Source organism: Macrobrachium rosenbergii, chromosome 9, assembly GCF_040412425.1.
Source record: "Macrobrachium rosenbergii isolate ZJJX-2024 chromosome 9, ASM4041242v1, whole genome shotgun sequence".
NCBI lineage: Eukaryota > Metazoa > Arthropoda > Malacostraca > Decapoda > Palaemonidae > Macrobrachium > Macrobrachium rosenbergii.
In genome coordinates this window covers 21,522,662-21,541,143 of record NC_089749.1, presented here as the reverse complement: position 1 = coordinate 21,541,143, position 18,482 = coordinate 21,522,662, and the positions used below count along the sequence as shown (strand labels likewise).

Sequence of the window (18,482 nt, the reverse complement as noted above, 5' to 3'; positions counted from 1 at the left end):
AAGACTATATATATATATATATATATATATATATATATATATATATATATATATATATATATATATATATATATATATATACAGTATATGTGTGTGTATATGTATATATATTCAATTGAAGTTAATGGCATTATTCGATGATACTGTCTTTTTATGAAGCGTTTATACATGTGTATATATATGTGTATATATATATATATATATATATATATATATATATATATATATATATATATATATATATATATATATATATATGTGTGTGTGTGGGTGTGTGCTATTTAGGCATATTATCTCTCTTATGTAATTTCTATTGAAGTTAAAGGCATTAATTCACAGATAGTATCTTTTTATCAAGACTCTGAATCAGTCTACAGTTATTAATTTTCTCTTCAGGAAAGCTCATGAATAAGGAAAAAAAATTATTCACGGTTCTTTTCAGCTACTTACTTATTCTAGTCGAGGGACCGTTTCCTCCGTCGACTAGAATAAGCAAGTCAGTGGACAGAATCGTGAATGATTTTTATTTATTCCTGGGAAGCTTACATGAAGAGAAAACGAAGTATAGACTGATCCTAAGTCTTGATAAAAAGATACTATCTGAGAACAATGCCACTAGCTTTAATAGAAATTTCATAAGAGAGAAAATATGCTTAAATGACATATATATTTTTGTATATATATATATACAAAAATATATATATACATATATATATATATATATATATATATATATATATATATATATATATATATATATATATATGGCATATATTTGTATGTATATATCACATATTTATACATACATATATAAAGAAATATATATAAAAATGTACATATATACACACACGCATGCACAGACTGACACACACTCGTAAATATACAGTATATACACACACACACATATATATATACACATATATATATGTGTATATATATATATATTTACATATATGTATATATACATACTATATATATGTATACTGTATATATATACTCTTTATATATATTTATGTACATGTATAAATATACTATATTATATATATGCTTGTATATTCATATATGTAAGTAAATAAGTAAATATTTATATATATATATATATATATATATATATATATATATATATATATATATATATTTATATATATATACAGTATATATATATTTACGATTGTCTGTGAATGCGTGTGTATGCGTATATACTTTCACTTACACATTTTTTTTAAATTCCACTGTTAAAAATTTTCACATAATTATCCTCAATTATTTCTGAATGCAACATTTCCTTTGCTGATCCAATATGAGGAATCTCGTGTAGAAGACAAATGTCATAAACGTATTCAAAGCAATTCTAAATCATCAATATTTATTTCCATTTTCTCCTCTTATCAGCAAACAAGGAAAAATAAAACTAAAAATGGAACATTCATCACTACAAATTGTCTTTTGTACATAGCTATACAAAGTTATAAATGGTCTTCTCTTTTCATAAGTTATTCTTGACCTCTCAATTTCATTTTCTGTACTGGGCTTCTAGTATTTTATTTCTGAAACAATATTATGGTTTAGTTTGTAATAATAATAATAATAATAATAATAATAATTTAATAATAATAACAATAATCATCATCATCATCATCTTTTTTTCTTATAGTACATATACATAACTCAGCTTGTTAAAGATTTCTTCGCATTACTAAAGTGTCTAAACAGCAAATAGTCAAGGTACTCGATGTCGTTTACGTTTTCTTCCACAAACAGCAAGAAGCTTTCGTTTTCCTGAAATGCACGTCTTTGGCAATAACAAGACACAGCTAACAAAATTCCAGGTTTAGATATCCAAACTTATACCTTACTTTCAGGATTAGATATCCAAACTTCTAACTTACTTTCAGGTTTAGATATCCAAAGTTATATCTTAATTACAAGTTTAGATATCCACATTGATACCTTACTTTCAGGTTTAGATATCCAAACTTATATCTTAATTACAGGTTTAGATATCCAAACTTATGCCTTACTTTCAGGATTAGATATCCAAACTTCTAACTTACTTTCAGGTTTAGATATCCAAAGTTATATCTTAATTACAGGTTTAGATATCAAAACTTATACCTTACTTTCAGGATTAGATATCCAAACTTCTAACTTACTTTCAGGTTTAGACATCCAAACTTATACCTTACTTTCAGGTTTAGATATCAAAACTTATACCTTACTTTCAGGATTAGATATCCAAACTTCTAACTTACTTTCAGGTTTAGATATCCAAAGTTATATCTTAATTACAAGTTTAGATATCCACATTGATACCTTACTTTCAGGTTTAGATATCCAAACTTATATCTTAATTACAGGTTTAGATATCCAAACTTATGCCTTACTTTCAGGATTAGATATCAAACTTCTAACTTACTTTCAGGTTTAGATATCCAAAGTTATATCTTAATTACAGGTTTAGATATCAAAACTTATACCTTACTTTCAGGATTAGATATCCAAACTTCTAACTTACTTTCAGGTTTAGACATCCAAACTTATACCTTACTTTCAGGTTTAGATATCAAAACTTATACCTTACTTTCAGGATTAGATATCCAAACTTCTAACTTACTTTCAGGTTTAGATATCCAAAGTTATATCTTAATTACAAGTTTAGATATCCACATTGATACCTTACTTTCAGGTTTAGATATCCAAACTTATATCTTAATTACAGGTTTAGATATCCAAACTTATGCCTTACTTTCAGGATTAGATATCCAAACTTCTAACTTACTTTCAGGTTTAGATATCCAAAGTTATATCTTAATTACAGGTTTAGATATCAAAACTTATACCTTACTTTCAGGATTAGATATCCAAACTTCTAACTTACTTTCAGGTTTAGACATCCAAACTTATACCTTACTTTCAGGTTTAGATATCAAAACTTATACCTTACTTTCAGGATTAGATATCCAAACTTCTAACTTACTTTCAGGTTTAGATATCCAAAGTTATATCTTAATTACAAGTTTAGATATCCACATTGATACCTTACTTTCAGGTTTAGATATCCAAACTTATATCTTAATTACAGGTTTAGATATCCAAACTTATGCCTTACTTTCAAGTTTAGATATCCAAACATATATCCTGTAATGGATAAGTGGATAAATCTGCTCTTTGATTTTCACATAATCCTGCTAAGAAAATGACAGACTCCCCAGACCTGCAAGATGTCCCAAGCTTGACTCCTGATAGTCAGTTGACTGTTGCTGGTCACAACCAGGGTGGAGAAGGACAGGGGCTAGCACCCTCATCCCACACAATTGGCTAAGACTCTGAGGGATAACACTTTTTAGCACCAGTTTCTATTGTTCCAGGTTTTATGCATAAATCACAAACAGAAATTAAGATCATTATCAAATTTTTCAGGTAACTGACCCACGTCGTTATTTTGCGGTGATTTACACAATTTCTCTCTTTTTTTTAATTTTCTGTTTATAGTTCGCTTAAATTCATTTGTTTCTATACATACATTATTATAGGTAAATGTAAAACTATATGTATATATATATATACATAAATATATAAATATATATATTTATAATATATATATATATATATATATATATATATATATATATATATATATCTATATATATTTATATGTATATATATATATGTGTGTGTGTGTGTGTGTGTGATGATACAATCTGCCATTGGTGTTTATTAACATTCAGGTACGATTTTTTTTATTTCATATATCAGTAAATGTAGAACTATATATACATATACATATATATAGACATATGTATATAGTATATATATACATGTATGTATATACATATATCTTTGTATATATGTATATGTGTGTGTGTGTGGGTGTGTGTTTGTATGCGCGCGCGCGCGTGTGTGTGTGTGTGTGTGTGTGTGTGTGTGTGTGTGTGAGGAGGTTCATTTAAGAATCAGGGACAAGTAACATGCAAAATAATTTAATGGTCGTAATTTAAGACCAAGGTAAAATTTGTTCAAAATCAAATCAGTTCTTATTTCATCGAAATATTCAAATGGTAGTCAATATAATTCATAGAAAAGCGGAATATTAATATTTCATGAGGAGGTTTTAGCGACACATTTGCTATAGACATTTCAGATGTAAAATCCTTTTCAAGTTATTTACATTAAAACGCCAATGAAAACCAACTTATGATGATACAATCTGCCATTAGTTTATATTAACATTTTAAGTAGGATTTTTTATTTAATATATTCAAAGAATTCTGTCTCCTTTACATGCTTGACCTTAACAAGTTTCAAATAGATATTAACAGACTTGATTTACAATTATAATTCTCTACGTCAGCCAGTTTACGTCTGCGAATACATCTGTAGGACCTCCTCGCTTGGTCCCTCGTCAGATATTTTAAGGGGTATTCTCGGATCAGTGACCCTGTCCAGGGACCCAAATAGATTGTGACCGTATCTTTCGATGGCCTTTCGGCAACTGGGCTCATTTTCTATCTGCGAGAGCAGCCTCCCATTGATCTGCCAACGCCAGGACTGGTACTTGTTCTTGCTGGTGTTAAAAGTGCTCAGGGGGTCTTCCCGGTACCTGGTGGAATTCATGTGCCTCTTGATGTACTGGTGGGTTCCAGCAGAGACGTCAGGACGCCCGGTCAAGAAACGATTCAGCTTTTCCATGGTCTTCGTAGGATACAAGCTCAGTTCTTCGTGGGTAATGTTGATGAGGCTCTCCGGGTACTTCTGGACTAGGCGATCGTATTCCTGCATGTCCTCCCACAGAGGGCCACACTTGAGAGAGGGCTTCCAGTTCCAGAAGAGGCCCTGCATGGAAGTGATCGACCCTCTGGGGTCTCGAGTGAGGTGGATCACTTTGATACGTTGGGTGGAGGAGCCCTGGAGTAGATCCTCAATAGCAGACAGCCTCGCTCGCACAACCTTGGCAACGCGCACTCTTGCATTTTGGCAGATTTTTTTCAGATCTAGTTCCCTCAAGCACTTTTGAGCAGATGAGTCACTTAGGCAATTAAGAATGCTTTGATGGAAGTAGTGACTGAACGGGAAGGTATACCTCAGGAAGGCTTCTAATTCATCACTGAAATTACACTGGAAAACATCTGACAAATAGCTAATAACACTTTTGCCTTTGAAAAGCTCTGGTTTATCTCTGTAGGGCCACAGAGGCTCAAAAAACAGGACAGCTTCTCCAGTTGTGGAAAGAAGTTCGGCCAGCAGAGTCGACCCACTCCTGACATTGGATGCTAGTATGAGGACGAGCAAAGGCGTAGACTCGCTGTTCTTCTGTTGATTATAACTCCTCCTTGAACGCTTTCCAATTTGCCATTGGTCATTTTCTCCATAGTCTGGATTTTCATAGTCTAGAATGTTGTTAGAGAATCCTGGAAATATAAGAGATAACGAGGGTTAATTGCAGAGCTAAAAATTACAAAGAACTATGTAAATCAGTAGCTTTCTATATGGGTAAAACTACATTCATTATAGGTGTAACCACTGCAGGATAATGCAGATAGGTTAAACAAATAAAACTGAGACGGTAAGAAATAAAATCAAAGGAAATGGAACTTAACATCGCCGTAACATTGATATTATTACCTAGCTGTTAGTTTTGTCCACCATATTGCTTAGCTGAAATGTGTTGCTTTGAATGGCAATAAATTCATTAACTGTAAGCTAACTTTTGCTTAGCTATCTAGCAGTGCCATTCAAGTTTAGAATATTGAATTTATAAATCCCACTCTGGGTAAATGGTTTAACCACAATTTTAAGTTAAAGAAGCATAACATCAGTAGCAGAATATAATGAAAAAATTGTGTGGAATAGACAAGAGCTTTAATTGTTCTAGTGTAGTCAGTCACAAAAAGGTGTATATACACAGAAATATCGGAGAAGCAACAGTTACTTTCAATAAAACAAATTTCCATTTTTCTATTTGAACCTTACTTCCTATCAGCAAGTTTCTTCTAATTCACAGAAGTCTTTGGCCAAGGTTTTCCTATACTGAGAGACCCAGACCACTCTCCGCACAGGCGGTCATTTGGATTTCACCAAACAGGCCTTCCACATTTGCACTGGTTAGCAATGCTAAAATAGACGGCCACTTAGCTTTTGCCAAACGAGGTCAACATTTACTCTAGCGAGATCACAAGTCAAAAAAATTGGCTCTCCTATCATTTAGCTATTTCAGCCATTTTGATCTACTGTATATCTATGCAAAATAAATGGCTAGAAACAAAGTGCCCAGCAATGAATTCTATAAGGACTGAATTGTAGAAAAAAAAAGTATACCTTAGTTTAACCAGACCACTGAGCTGATTAACAGTTCTCCTAGGGCTGGCCCGAAGGATTAGACTTATTTTACGTGGCTAAGAACCAATTGGTTACCTAGCAACGGGACCTACAGCTTATTGTGGAATCCGAACCACATTATAGCGAGAAATGAATTTCTAACACCAGAAATAAATTCCTCAAATTCTTCACTGGCCAGCCGGAGAATCGAACGCGGGCCTAGGAGAGTGCTAGGCGAGTATGATATCGACCCATCCAATCTGAATTGTAGTGACAGATATAGGATCAGACATGCTGCAAAGTTAAGTATACCTTAGTTTTACCAGACCACTGAGCTGATTAACAGCTCTCCTAGGGCTGGCCCGAAGGATTAGACTTATTTTACGTGGCTAAGAACCTACAGCTTACGCTGCAATGCAGGTGAAATTGAGGAAGAGTGAGTTCAAGGAGGAAAGGAGTGATGGACGTCAAAAGTTGCACGTACTCCACGAGCAGTAATGCTCAGTGGACCCATAGCGCTAACCTGCTCCTATAAACTTAAAAGACTCATTGCGTCATAGCCATAAGGCAGCCATGGGTCACTTGCTAATTAGTTCTGTTGGATGGAAATTTGTTCCTGTGACTTCATCTCATTCTTCTTTCCTTCCTCTAAACTTCAGAGTTCCCTGACTCATGCTTCCCATAACACCTCTTTTCATGCTGAGGCCGATGGAGCAGGCATTCTGATTCCTCTGTGAAAGGAAGAGAAAGTAAGGATGGAAACGAAAGACCTGCAGTCTGAAGGATGGAAGGCTGTCGAAGTCAGAGGAAAAACGAAGAAAGTAGAAATTCAAATGTTTATACTTTATCCAATTCCCTCTCTCTCTTTCCTTCAGAGAAAGTTCTCTTAGGGGCGAAGGGAAAGGTGAAAGTGGTGTGCGTTTGGGCCACCTCTTAAAATTTGGGTGTGAAAAAAATTCACATCTCAAATCCACAATACAAAGTGAGAGAGCATTAAGAACACTTTAAGAAGATAAATAATTATATAGTTTACATGAAAATTAGGTTCTGCGACCCCCCGACCCTACCCACGATACCTGTCCACTGACCAAGCATTCTGAACACGCCCTTGCACACAAATCCGACACAAACAAGAAAACTAAGGGTTGTTTGTGTAGATTTAGGTAAGAGAATTAAAACATCGGTAAATACAGCATTTCATTGTGTTGACAAGATAGGAATGAAAATGGCTTATTTATTTTCTGTTGAGATTTATTACATCTCTCCTCTCTCTCTCTCTCTCTCTCTCTCTCTCTCTCTCTCTCTCTCTCTCTCTCTCTCTCTCTCTCTCTTTTATTTGTCTAGTTGTCTCTGTCTCATTACTTTGTACATGACAACATCTCCCACTCTTATATAATATATATATATATATATATATATATATATATATATATATATATATATATATATATATATATATATATATATATATATATATATATATATATATATATATAAAATATATATATATATATACGCTTATATATATATATATATATATATATATATATATACTGTATATATATACATATATATATATGTGAAATTTTTATCAAACCGTGATTTCTATACAATCATGAAGCTACAAATGTCGTTTAATAACCAATTCACGCTACTTCGGGAATATCCCCGATAGGAGATTATCGCAGAAGGGGAATTTTTTTTTTTAAGTGATAAATGGATCGGTACAGCCACCGTCGAATGGAGTCTTTGGAAGGTACTGTGTCGAGGGATCGAGACCCGGCGGTACCGATCCATTTACCACTTAAAAAAAAAAATTCCCCTTCGGTGATAATTCCCCAGAGGGGTTATTCCCGAAGTAGCGTGAATTGGATATTAAACATTTCTAACTTCATGGATATATACTCGTATATATATATATATATATATATATATATATATATATATATATATATATATATATATATATATATATATATATATGTATATATATTAACTTTATCACTTACGCAATTCTTCTGTGCATTAAAGCAATTACTAACAGGACCTCATTGAAACTGGATGGTATCTAGCGGAGTTATTTGAATAAATAACTCCGCTAAATGTCATCCAGTTTCAATGAGGTCCTGTTAATAAAATATATATATATATATATATATATATATATATATATATATATATATATATATATATATATATATATATATATATATAGATATATACATACATATATATATATATATATAATTATATGTATACTATATATATATTATATATCATATATATATATATATATATATATATATATATATATATATATATATATATATATATTAACTTTATCAATTACACAATTGTTCTGTGCATTAGTAGAATTACTAAAAGGACTTCATTCAAACTGGGTGGTATCAAACTTCCAGTTTGAATGAGGTCCTTTAGTAATATACATATATATATATATATATATATATATATATATATATGTGTGTGTGTGTGTTTCTACCACATTCACACTTCACTGCTCAATCGTGGATGAAGCCCATATATACAGACAACTTCCACAACGCGAGCCTCTTTCTACACCTGCCACCAAAGTACCTATCATCGCATTAGCAATCACAAACGACTGTGACGGAAACATTCCTCTTAAGAGAAATACCTCAGTTGTATTTGCTCCCATTCAGATGTTCAATAACACCTGTGCTCAATCAAGCTGCGCGAAACCTCTCTCTCTCTCTCTCTCTCTCTCTCTCTCTCTCTCTCCGTGTCAGTAGGATTACAAATGTTGTAGGGATAGACGGCATATGAGTATGGTTATCATTATCATTATCATTTATCTGCCACGTTCAAATTTCTTACATCATTTCCCGACCCTCTCATTGACGCAAGTGTCGACAATTATGGTGATGAACAGCTGTTTACTGCCGCGACCTTTTCAAAACCTTTTCGAGCAGTGAAAGCAACATTTGTACCCCGGCGATGTGATTGGTGGTGACCAAGGTTACTGTGAGGCTTAATGCCTATTATTCTAAGCAGTTTCAAGCGTCCTCTGTTTCGTAAACTGCTTCATTAGACTGATTCGAAGACCGAAGCAACGAGCTTTCCATTTCCTCGCCGAGAAAAAAAAGAGAAAAAGAAGAGAAATGAAAATCCAGCGCCATACAACTTAATCTTGCAAGCAACTTTTTGCTTCCTGGATATCAAAGCCCTTACTAGCTACCTAAGTTTCCTTTTGTCCTCCTTCACAATATATCAAATTATACACTCTTTTCACCATACTGTAGTTCCTCGTTGGATGGGTCGATATCGTTCTTGGTTAGCACCTTGGTGGACCTGCGTTCGATTCTCCGGCCGGCCAATGAAGAATTAGAGGAATTTATTTCTGGTGATAGAAATTCATTTCTCACTGTAATGTGGTTCGGATTCCACAATAACTGTAGGTCCCATTGCTAGGTAACCAATTGGTTCTTAGCCATGTAAAATAAGTCTAATCCTTCGGGCCAGCCCTAGGAGAGCTGTTAATCAGCTCAGTGGTCTGGTTAAACTAGGGTGCACTTAGCTTTAACTTCACCATCCTGTAAGTTCTTCCTACTTTCTATAAATTATCAGTCTCAATAACCTCAGTCTTTTCCTTTCAATCTCACTCAACATCCATAAAGGAGAGTTGGCTAAACAGTCCCTTCGTCTACTCCCAACTTGGCTTCCCTAAACAATTCAAGTCCCTTTCCAGTCTTTTGCATTCACCCTGCTGCCTTCCCTGTTTCACCCATTATGTGATTCACTGCTTCTTTCTTTTATCAATCGTTCTGTTTGTTACTGAATTCTTAAGAGAGTCGATTGCTTCTTGTTCTTTTGCCATAAAGACTAACATTCATCACCCCACCTCTCTGGTTTTTATATTCCCTCATAACCTTACTATTGTTCACATCTATATATATATATATATATATATATATATATATATATATATATATATATATATATATATATATATATATATATATATATATATATATATATATATATATATATATATATATATATATATATATATATATATATATATATATATAATATATATATATATATATATATATATATATATATATATATATATATATATATATATATATATATATATATATGCACGTTCAGAAACTAACAAATGCAATAATTTTACGACTCCTAAAACAATGTTTACCTGCTTTATCTTCTCCGCTGAAGAAACCCCGACGCTTGTAAACGACGCTGTAAGCTCCGTATATGAATGCAAAAGCCACCAGTATACAAATCAGTGGCCTGAAAGGGTCTTTGGTTATCATGGCTGAAAGGAAGAGCAGTTCCCTTAGCTGAGATATCCTTAACGCGGGAATTCCTATGGCTGGAATCCTTTTCACAATATATTTCTGAGAGCAGTTCCCTTCGTTCAAAGTGGCTCAGGTGCTAGATTCCACCTTCGGTAACGTGTTTCCACAGTATCTCAGGGGCTGGAGATTCCCTTGAACGAATTGCCCTTGGACGAACTCCCTTCGGAGAATGAGGCTTTCATCGTGGATGCTTCTTTTACCGCGACGCCCTTATTAGTGCTCTCGTATGGAATGGCTCTTTATCACTGCATCACTTCACACCTTCTGTGACGTCATTGTCAGTCTGGTTCTCGACAAAACTCGTTCCCTCCTCCGGTATTTCTCTCTTGTTTTGTCACTTTTCTGTCTTAGCTATGTGACGCCAGTTCAGTGTGACGCCTACTTGATCTCTCTCTCTCTCTCTCTCTCTCTCTCTCTCTCTCTCTCTCTCTCTCTCTCTCTCTCTCTCTCTTCCTTTATGCTGTTTCTCCCTCACTTGATGAAACAGTCACGACTTGAAGACCTTTTTCTCACGCACTCTTTCTTTCCTCCCTCTTTCTCTCTATTTCACTTCAGGGAATGGCGACGACGACCCGGCCCAACATTTCCTTCTCTCTCTCTCCCTCTTTCTCTCTCTCTCTCTCTTTCTCTCTCTTTCTCTCTTTCGCTCTCCCTCTCTCTCTCCCCTTCACTTCCTGAGTGGACACGATGTGACGACTGCGCGACACATGGTCCTTACCAAACCCACACCCGTCACCCTGCCAGCGCCTCGGCAGGTGTGTCCGCCTAAAGGGCGATTTACACCTGTATGCCGAAATTATCTGGTAAACCGAGGACGATCACCTGTTCATCTGGACAACAGGTGTTTAAGTGGAAGGACATATCAGATGGGTCTTATTTGCACTGAAAAGCGTTCGGGTCACCTTTTTCCTTTGCAAAGAGTGTGTAGATGGCGTTTCTATTCATTTAGACGTTCACGAAACACCGAATGCACTTTAAATCTTTAATTGTTAAATTAATGAGAAAATTTTAATAACATTAACCGCCTCATTTACTTTCACAGAAAGCACACTCGTAGCGTGTCGACCCTCTTCACACACATTGCGCCATTAATCTTCATCTTGCGAGCAGTCTTATGCCTTCTGGATACTGAGAACTCGTTTCAAACGCATCATTAACACCCGAAATCTTCCAGACTGTAGGCACTGCTTACAAACCTTTTGTCTTTCATTCTCTCCATATGACTAAACCACCTCTCCCTATCTCTCCATTTTTCCCATTTCTCACTCCTAGTAGTTCCTCACAGGACGGGTTGGTATCGTTCTCGGCTAGCACTCTGCTGCGCCCGCGTTCGATTCTCCGACCGGCCAATGAAGAATTAAAGGAATTTAATTCTGGTGATAGAAATTCATTTCTCGTTATAAGCTGTAGGTCCCGTTGCTAGGTAACCAACTGGTTCTTAGCCACGTAAAATAAACCTAATCCTTCGGACCAGCCCTAGGAGAGCTGTTAATCAGTTCAGTGGTCTGGTTAAACTAAGGTATACTTAACTTTTTTCTTGCTCCTAGTATGCTGTGCACACTATACATATCAAAAGAACTCCTCATTCACCCTCCATTTCCGTAAAGAAAAAAAGTCAAGTATATCTTAGTTTAACCAGACCACTGAGCTGATTAACAGCTCTCCTAGGGCTGGCCCGAAGGATTAGACTTATTTTACGTGGCTAAGAACCAGTTGGTTACCTAGCAACGGGACCTACAGCTTATTGTGGAATCCGAACCACATTAAACCGAGAAATGAATTTCTATTACCAGAAATAAACTCCTCTAATTCTTCATTAGCCGGTCGGAGACTCGAACTCGGACCTAGCGAGTACTAGCCGGCAACTCTACCGACTCGCCCAACAAGCTTTTAGTTAGTTTCAGATTTTCCTCCCATACATTCTATGTTCTTCTTTCAAACCATTTGCAGGGCTGCTACTGCCTTCCCTGCTTTACTTTACTGGGTGAGAGGTGAGGTCCTCTCACCCAGCATTTTTAAGTTCCTCATTTGCGGGTTGGTATCGTCCTTGGCTAGCATTCTGCTGGGCCCGCGTTCGATTCTCCCACCGGCCAATGAAAAATTAGAGAAATCTATTTCTGGTGATAGAAATTCATCTCTCAATATAATGTGGTTCGGATTCCACAATAAGCTGTAGGGCCCATTGCTAGGTAACCAATTGGTTCTTAGCCACGTAAAATAAACCTAATCCTTCGGGCCAGCCCTAGGAGAGCTGTTAATCAGCTCAGTGGTCTGGTTAAACTAAGGTATACTTAACTTTAACCCAGTATTTGAATTCAATCTTCAATACTTTGATGAATCTGCAAATACATTCTAGCCTATCACTCACACCAATATTCATAGTGTCATTGTCCGGCCTCATGTTTAATCTTATAAAAAAATTATCCAACTTGATATGGTTACAAATACTTACTAAATCTTCAGGCGGTCTTTGCATCCTCTGTTCACTATCGCCAGCTTTCACCTTACCGTCTGAAAACCTAATCAATCCACGTTCATTTCACTCCTTTTCTCATTCTATTTTTATGTTTGCCCTTCGGTAATACTTTAAAATTCTTCTTCCAATCTCTGCAACTTCTGTTCACTATCGCCACCTTCCAGTTGACCAGTTTGAATCACTAGTTGTTCCATGCTCCATTTTTACGGCTTCTTAGCTAATTCTGTTGTTCTCTTGATTATCTCCATCGGCAACAAGGTTCATCCTTGATTAGTTTTTGGAAATCGGTAATTCTCGGATTATACAGTTCAGTGCCTCTTTCACTCCTTTTAATGTAAAACTTGGGAATCCTCTTCATGACTCTGTTTATCCTGAGTCCTCACCCTTATAGCCTTCCTTCCTTTAAGGAGCAGGTCTTTCAACCACTTACACCTTGGGGGTTAAACCCGACCCCCTTCTTCCCTCCCAGTACTCATTTTTTTCGTATCTGGGCTACAAAAAGTCATTAGGTTACCCGTCCGAGTGGCCTGTGCTCTTCACAAAAATTATAACGTAATGCCTCCCCCCTCTTCTCTCTCTCTCTCTCTCTCACTTTTTCCCTCTTTCTCCTCCCTAACACCCCCACTACTCTCTCTCTCTCTCTCTCTCTCTCTCTCTCTCACTTTTTCCCTCTTTCTCCTCCCTAACACCCCCTCTACTTTCTCTCTCTCTCTCTCTCTCTCTCTCTCTCTCTCTCTCTCTCTCTCTCTCTCTCTCTCTCTCTTGTTTTTGACTTACATTAATGGCTTTGACGTTACAAACAGGAACAAACAACCCTCATGCCAACTATATGCTGCTTTGGAATGACATAGTTCCTCATGGACGGGTTGGTATCGTTCTCGGCCAGCACTCTGCTGGGCCTGCGTTCGATTCTCCCACCGGCCAATGAAGATTTAGAGAGATTTATTTCTGGTGATAGAAATTCATTTCTCGTTATAATGTGGTTCGGATTCCACAATAAGCTGTAGGTCCAGTTGCTAGGTAACCAATTGGTCCTTAGCCACGTAAAATAAATCTAATCCTTCGGGCCAGCCCTGGGAGAGCTGTTAATCAGCTCAGTGGTCTGGTTAAACTAAGGTACACTTAACCTTTTTTTTAGGAATGACATAAATAGTGTAGAACAAGAAGAGGACCTGGAGTCATTATTACGAAGGGCTTAAAATACAAAAAAACAGTGCATAAAAGCTGAAAAGAAGGAGGCACAGAAACTAGTGGGATACATAAAGAGGCAGTTCAAATACAGAAACAAGGAAACGGTGCTGCAGGCCTACACATCAATAGTCAGACCTCATCTTGAATATGCAGTACAGTTTTGGTCACCAATACTAAGAAAGGACAGAAATAGATTAGAAGAGGTACAAGCAAGAGCCACAAAGTTAATTCCATCCATCAGGCGAATAGTTTACCAAAGACGACTAGAGAGTTTGAACATGTATGACTTAGAAACACGACGATTGCGAGGACAACTCGTAGAAACATTCAAAATACTGAAAGGCATAACAAAAATAGACAGTAACCTCTTCACATTAAGCGAAAACCAGACAAGAAATAATGGACGAAAACTAGAACTGAAGAGATACAACACATCCCATTGTGGGAACTTCTTCACATACAAGATATGTGACACATGGAATAAACTGCCACCAGAAGTTGTCAACAGCAACAGCGTGGAAGAGTTCAAAAGAAAACTAGACAAAATCATTAGAACACTGTGAATGAACAGTAAATCCTGCTCCTAGAGATAAGTGAGCACATGACGTCTCCTCGGATGGACTAAAAAGTCTGAGACATCCTAATCCTTGTAACTCTCTGTCTCTCTCTCTCTCTCTCTCTCTCTCTCTCTCTCTCTCTCTCTCTCTTTCTCTTCCCCTCCCCACCCACCGCTTTCTGACGCAGGTATCGGCAAGGAAAAACTAGATCGTATTCATTACCTGATAATTTATCATATATAATCTTCATATGCAGATGGGCGACACCGCCTTTTCACACATAAAATTAAGATGAATATTTGTGGATTAGAGTCCGCTCGTTACGTGGATGGCAATGTTGCGTGTCTAGTTAATGCTATTTTCGATGACCTTTTACTTAGTTTTCTTATCTATTTATATATTATCTGTTTATCAGTTGCGGACATTTGCTACTTTCTTCGTAATATTTAATTGCTATTTTGTTTATGTGTGTTTTTTATATTCCTTTATCGATAAATTGAATTTTAATATACACATACATATAATATATAATATATACAGCATATATACTGAATATATGTATATACATATATATATATATATATTATACACCAAAATCCAATCGCATACACACACACACACACACACACACATATATATATATATATATATATATACATGCATACATATATATATATATATATATATATATATTTATATATATATTTATATATTATATATGTATGTATGTGTGTGTATATATATATACATATACAGTATATATATATATATATATATATATATAACTTAATATATATATATATACATATATTACTCTGTCGCTTAATAGCATGTGATAATAATTATACACTAGCAATATAGAGGAGGCCACTGGGATACAATAAAAGCAAAAATACCCTCTTTCATTTCATGTCTGTGGCTTTGCTTCATCTGTACATACATACATACATAATACATACATGAATATATATGAAAATACATATACACATATATATATACATACATATGTACTGTATTTATATGTATGTGTGTATACACTGTAGGCCTACTTGTGTGTTTGCGCTTGAGGGATGTGTATATATGTTCATCAATAAAGCGCAGACGTAAGTAAATAAAGTTTCTCATACTTCTCTAAAGGCTTTTGCACCATTAAACGGCGCCTACACTTCTCATAAGGAATGTCATCAACTAAATAAACTATTGAAAGCTCAGTGCCCGTCTAACTCAATACACCTTCAAAGCACATAGTATTTTATAACACCTGATTAGACGATGGATCTCCTAAATTGGCGTTGAGTCATTTTCAATAAAACCAGGATTTATTTACCTGCGATTCTGCCTTTGAGGGCAGAGTGTGATTGAGTGTAGTATATATATATTCTCTCGAGCCTGGTAGCTATACAGTTGTATCGTACTCCTGGCAGCGAAGAATTAGGTTCGTATCGTACAAGTACTGATTTGGTAGGTTTCGTATTCGTGGAGTCTTGTTCTCGCGAATTTATGCTTATCCCGTGAATATAGTGAAGGGAGAGGTTCTTGTAGTGTGTCAGGAGCATTGCAGATATCTGAGTCAACTTAGTCGAATCATTTAACTGACTCTCGCGCTTTTGAAACTTCATTTTACACAACACATCGGACTTTGACGCGACTGCCAAATCTAAGTTTTGCGAAATGATGAACCTGACTATAACGTTCACTATTTTTATTTCTATTTTGAGATTCGGTCTTGTATATTTACGGAATGAAAACTTCAACGCTTGCCTTTAGGTGATCGATCACTTTCCATTATCATCTCTGAATCGAAGAAACTGATTCTCTTCTTCTTCATCTGTTTTCGCCTACCCTGAGAACGCAGATGTTTGCTACTCGAATCTGATGTTTCTTTGTTTCTTTTTTCCTCTTCCTCTGCCAATCTTGTAGACACGCATGATGGTTCCTACGTCGATATTTGTGTATCCTCTCTAGCAGGTGACAGCTGTTTCCTGTGTGAGTCAATGGCGTCATAAGCTGATAATCATTTGTTTTTTGTTGCCTCGAAGGAAGTCACTCAATTTACATCATGAGCTGGATGAGCGAAGCTCTCTTTTGCCTCCCGAGGAAGCCGGTTATTTAGCTGACAATCAGTCACACAATCGACTCGAAACGTTTTGATATTAATAAAATTCTTATTTTCTTTCGAAGGAAGCCACTTCAGGTCAAATTAACCCAAAAGTTTCTTTTGTTTTCGTACCCGAACGCAGCCGATTCAAGATGGGATCACCGAGTCTGCTGCTGCCAGCTTCCCTGCTGCTGATTTTGGCGCTGGTGTCGGTATCAGAAGCCCAGCTTCCCCCGGTGAGTTTGAACCGTGATGTTTGGTTATTTGCATAAACTAGAAACAATACTATTATTGTCAATAAGGAGACGAAGAATAAGTAGGAGACCAAATAAATGAGGAAATGAAGGAAAAGGATAGACATAACCTGGCAGACTTATTTGCCATTCCTGATTTTTGACAATTTTTACCGTGTTTTTTTCTTTTGCAGGATATTTGTCCTTTTGACCCCTCGGGACCACTGAATTATCCTGGTAAATAGATTCAATTCTCTCTCTCTCTCTCTCTCTCTCTCTCTCTCTCTCTCTCCATACATACATACATATATCTATTAAATGGATGTATTATATGCATTGTATACACACACATACACATATATATGTGTGCGTGTGTGTGTGTGCAATAAATGTTTTTTTTTTTATTCAATAGTTCAGTAATGAAGAAGGAAGTTACATTATCTAGTTTTCTCCTGAAATCATCCCCTCAGATAAAAAGGGTTTCATGTTGAAAGAGAACACATAACATCTTTATACCATTAGAATACCCTTACCCGAGTGATCTAGTGCTTAATATAAACCAAATAACGATTCTCCTTCTGCACTGACGACAAGGGGAGCTACCGAGGATCTGCGGGGGTCTCTGTCGTCCAGTTTGCCACGCCGACGAAAGAGCCGACGGGCTCTGCTATCGCTCTAAGTGCTCTTGCTGCTTGAAAGGTAATTTCAGCTTTTGGAAAAGATATTCCTGTTTTCTTTGTGGTTATTTCGATGAAACGGAAGCTGAAATGAAGGGAAAAAGATAAGAAGGTGATGGAAATTTATGCAGATCACTTTTTTTGGATGATTTGGTGGGATTTTTTCTTTGATGTTCCTGTGATCAGTTTCATTCATTGGAATTTGACTTGAGGGATGGCCAGTTTCAACTCTGCTGGTTGTCAGCTTCAGTGTCTTCTGTTTTTACGTTGATGCATATTTTGTTTAAAGTCTCTGTCTTTATCTTCATCTATATATCTAACATTACATCATAACCTTCGTCTGTCTGGGTTTGTTTTGGTTGTAGTAAAATTATATCAGAATTTTATAGATACATGTAAGTAAGAGTTGAAATAAAATTAACAAAAAGTCTTGGGGTAAAACGCTTTGTCTTCAGTTTACATGGGTTCGAATCCCACGTGGGACGGTGGATTTTTTCATTCATTTTCCACTGGATTCTAACAGAACGCACGATTTACTGTAGATATTTAAGTATTAGAGAAGTTAAGG

General features: G+C 35.8%; 2 protein-coding genes across 2 annotated transcripts in view; one reads left to right on the top strand and one right to left on the bottom strand.

The window, feature by feature from the left end:
• Positions 1 to 3,964: 3,964 nt before the first annotated feature.
• Positions 3,965 to 11,445, bottom strand: LOC136841560 (uncharacterized). The gene is made up of 2 exons (XM_067108543.1): positions 10,517 to 11,445; positions 3,965 to 5,408 (listed from the first exon to the last, which is right to left on the bottom strand). The coding sequence occupies exons 1-2, from the start codon at positions 10,635 to 10,637 to the stop codon at positions 4,357 to 4,359; spliced, it is 1,173 nt and encodes a 390-aa protein (XP_066964644.1). The 5' UTR covers positions 10,638 to 11,445; the 3' UTR covers positions 3,965 to 4,356.
• Positions 11,446 to 16,300: 4,855 nt separating this feature from the next.
• LOC136842089 (uncharacterized) overlaps positions 16,301 to 18,482 on the top strand; it is a 4,122-nt gene continuing 1,940 nt past the window's right edge. The window contains exons 1-4 of the mRNA XM_067109473.1: positions 16,301 to 16,341; positions 17,147 to 17,240; positions 17,432 to 17,474; positions 17,832 to 17,936. Of these exons, the coding sequence (XP_066965574.1) occupies positions 17,157 to 17,240; positions 17,432 to 17,474; positions 17,832 to 17,936 (232 nt within the window). The 5' untranslated portion in view covers positions 16,301 to 16,341; positions 17,147 to 17,156. The remainder of the gene's footprint in view (positions 16,342 to 17,146; positions 17,241 to 17,431; positions 17,475 to 17,831; positions 17,937 to 18,482) is intronic.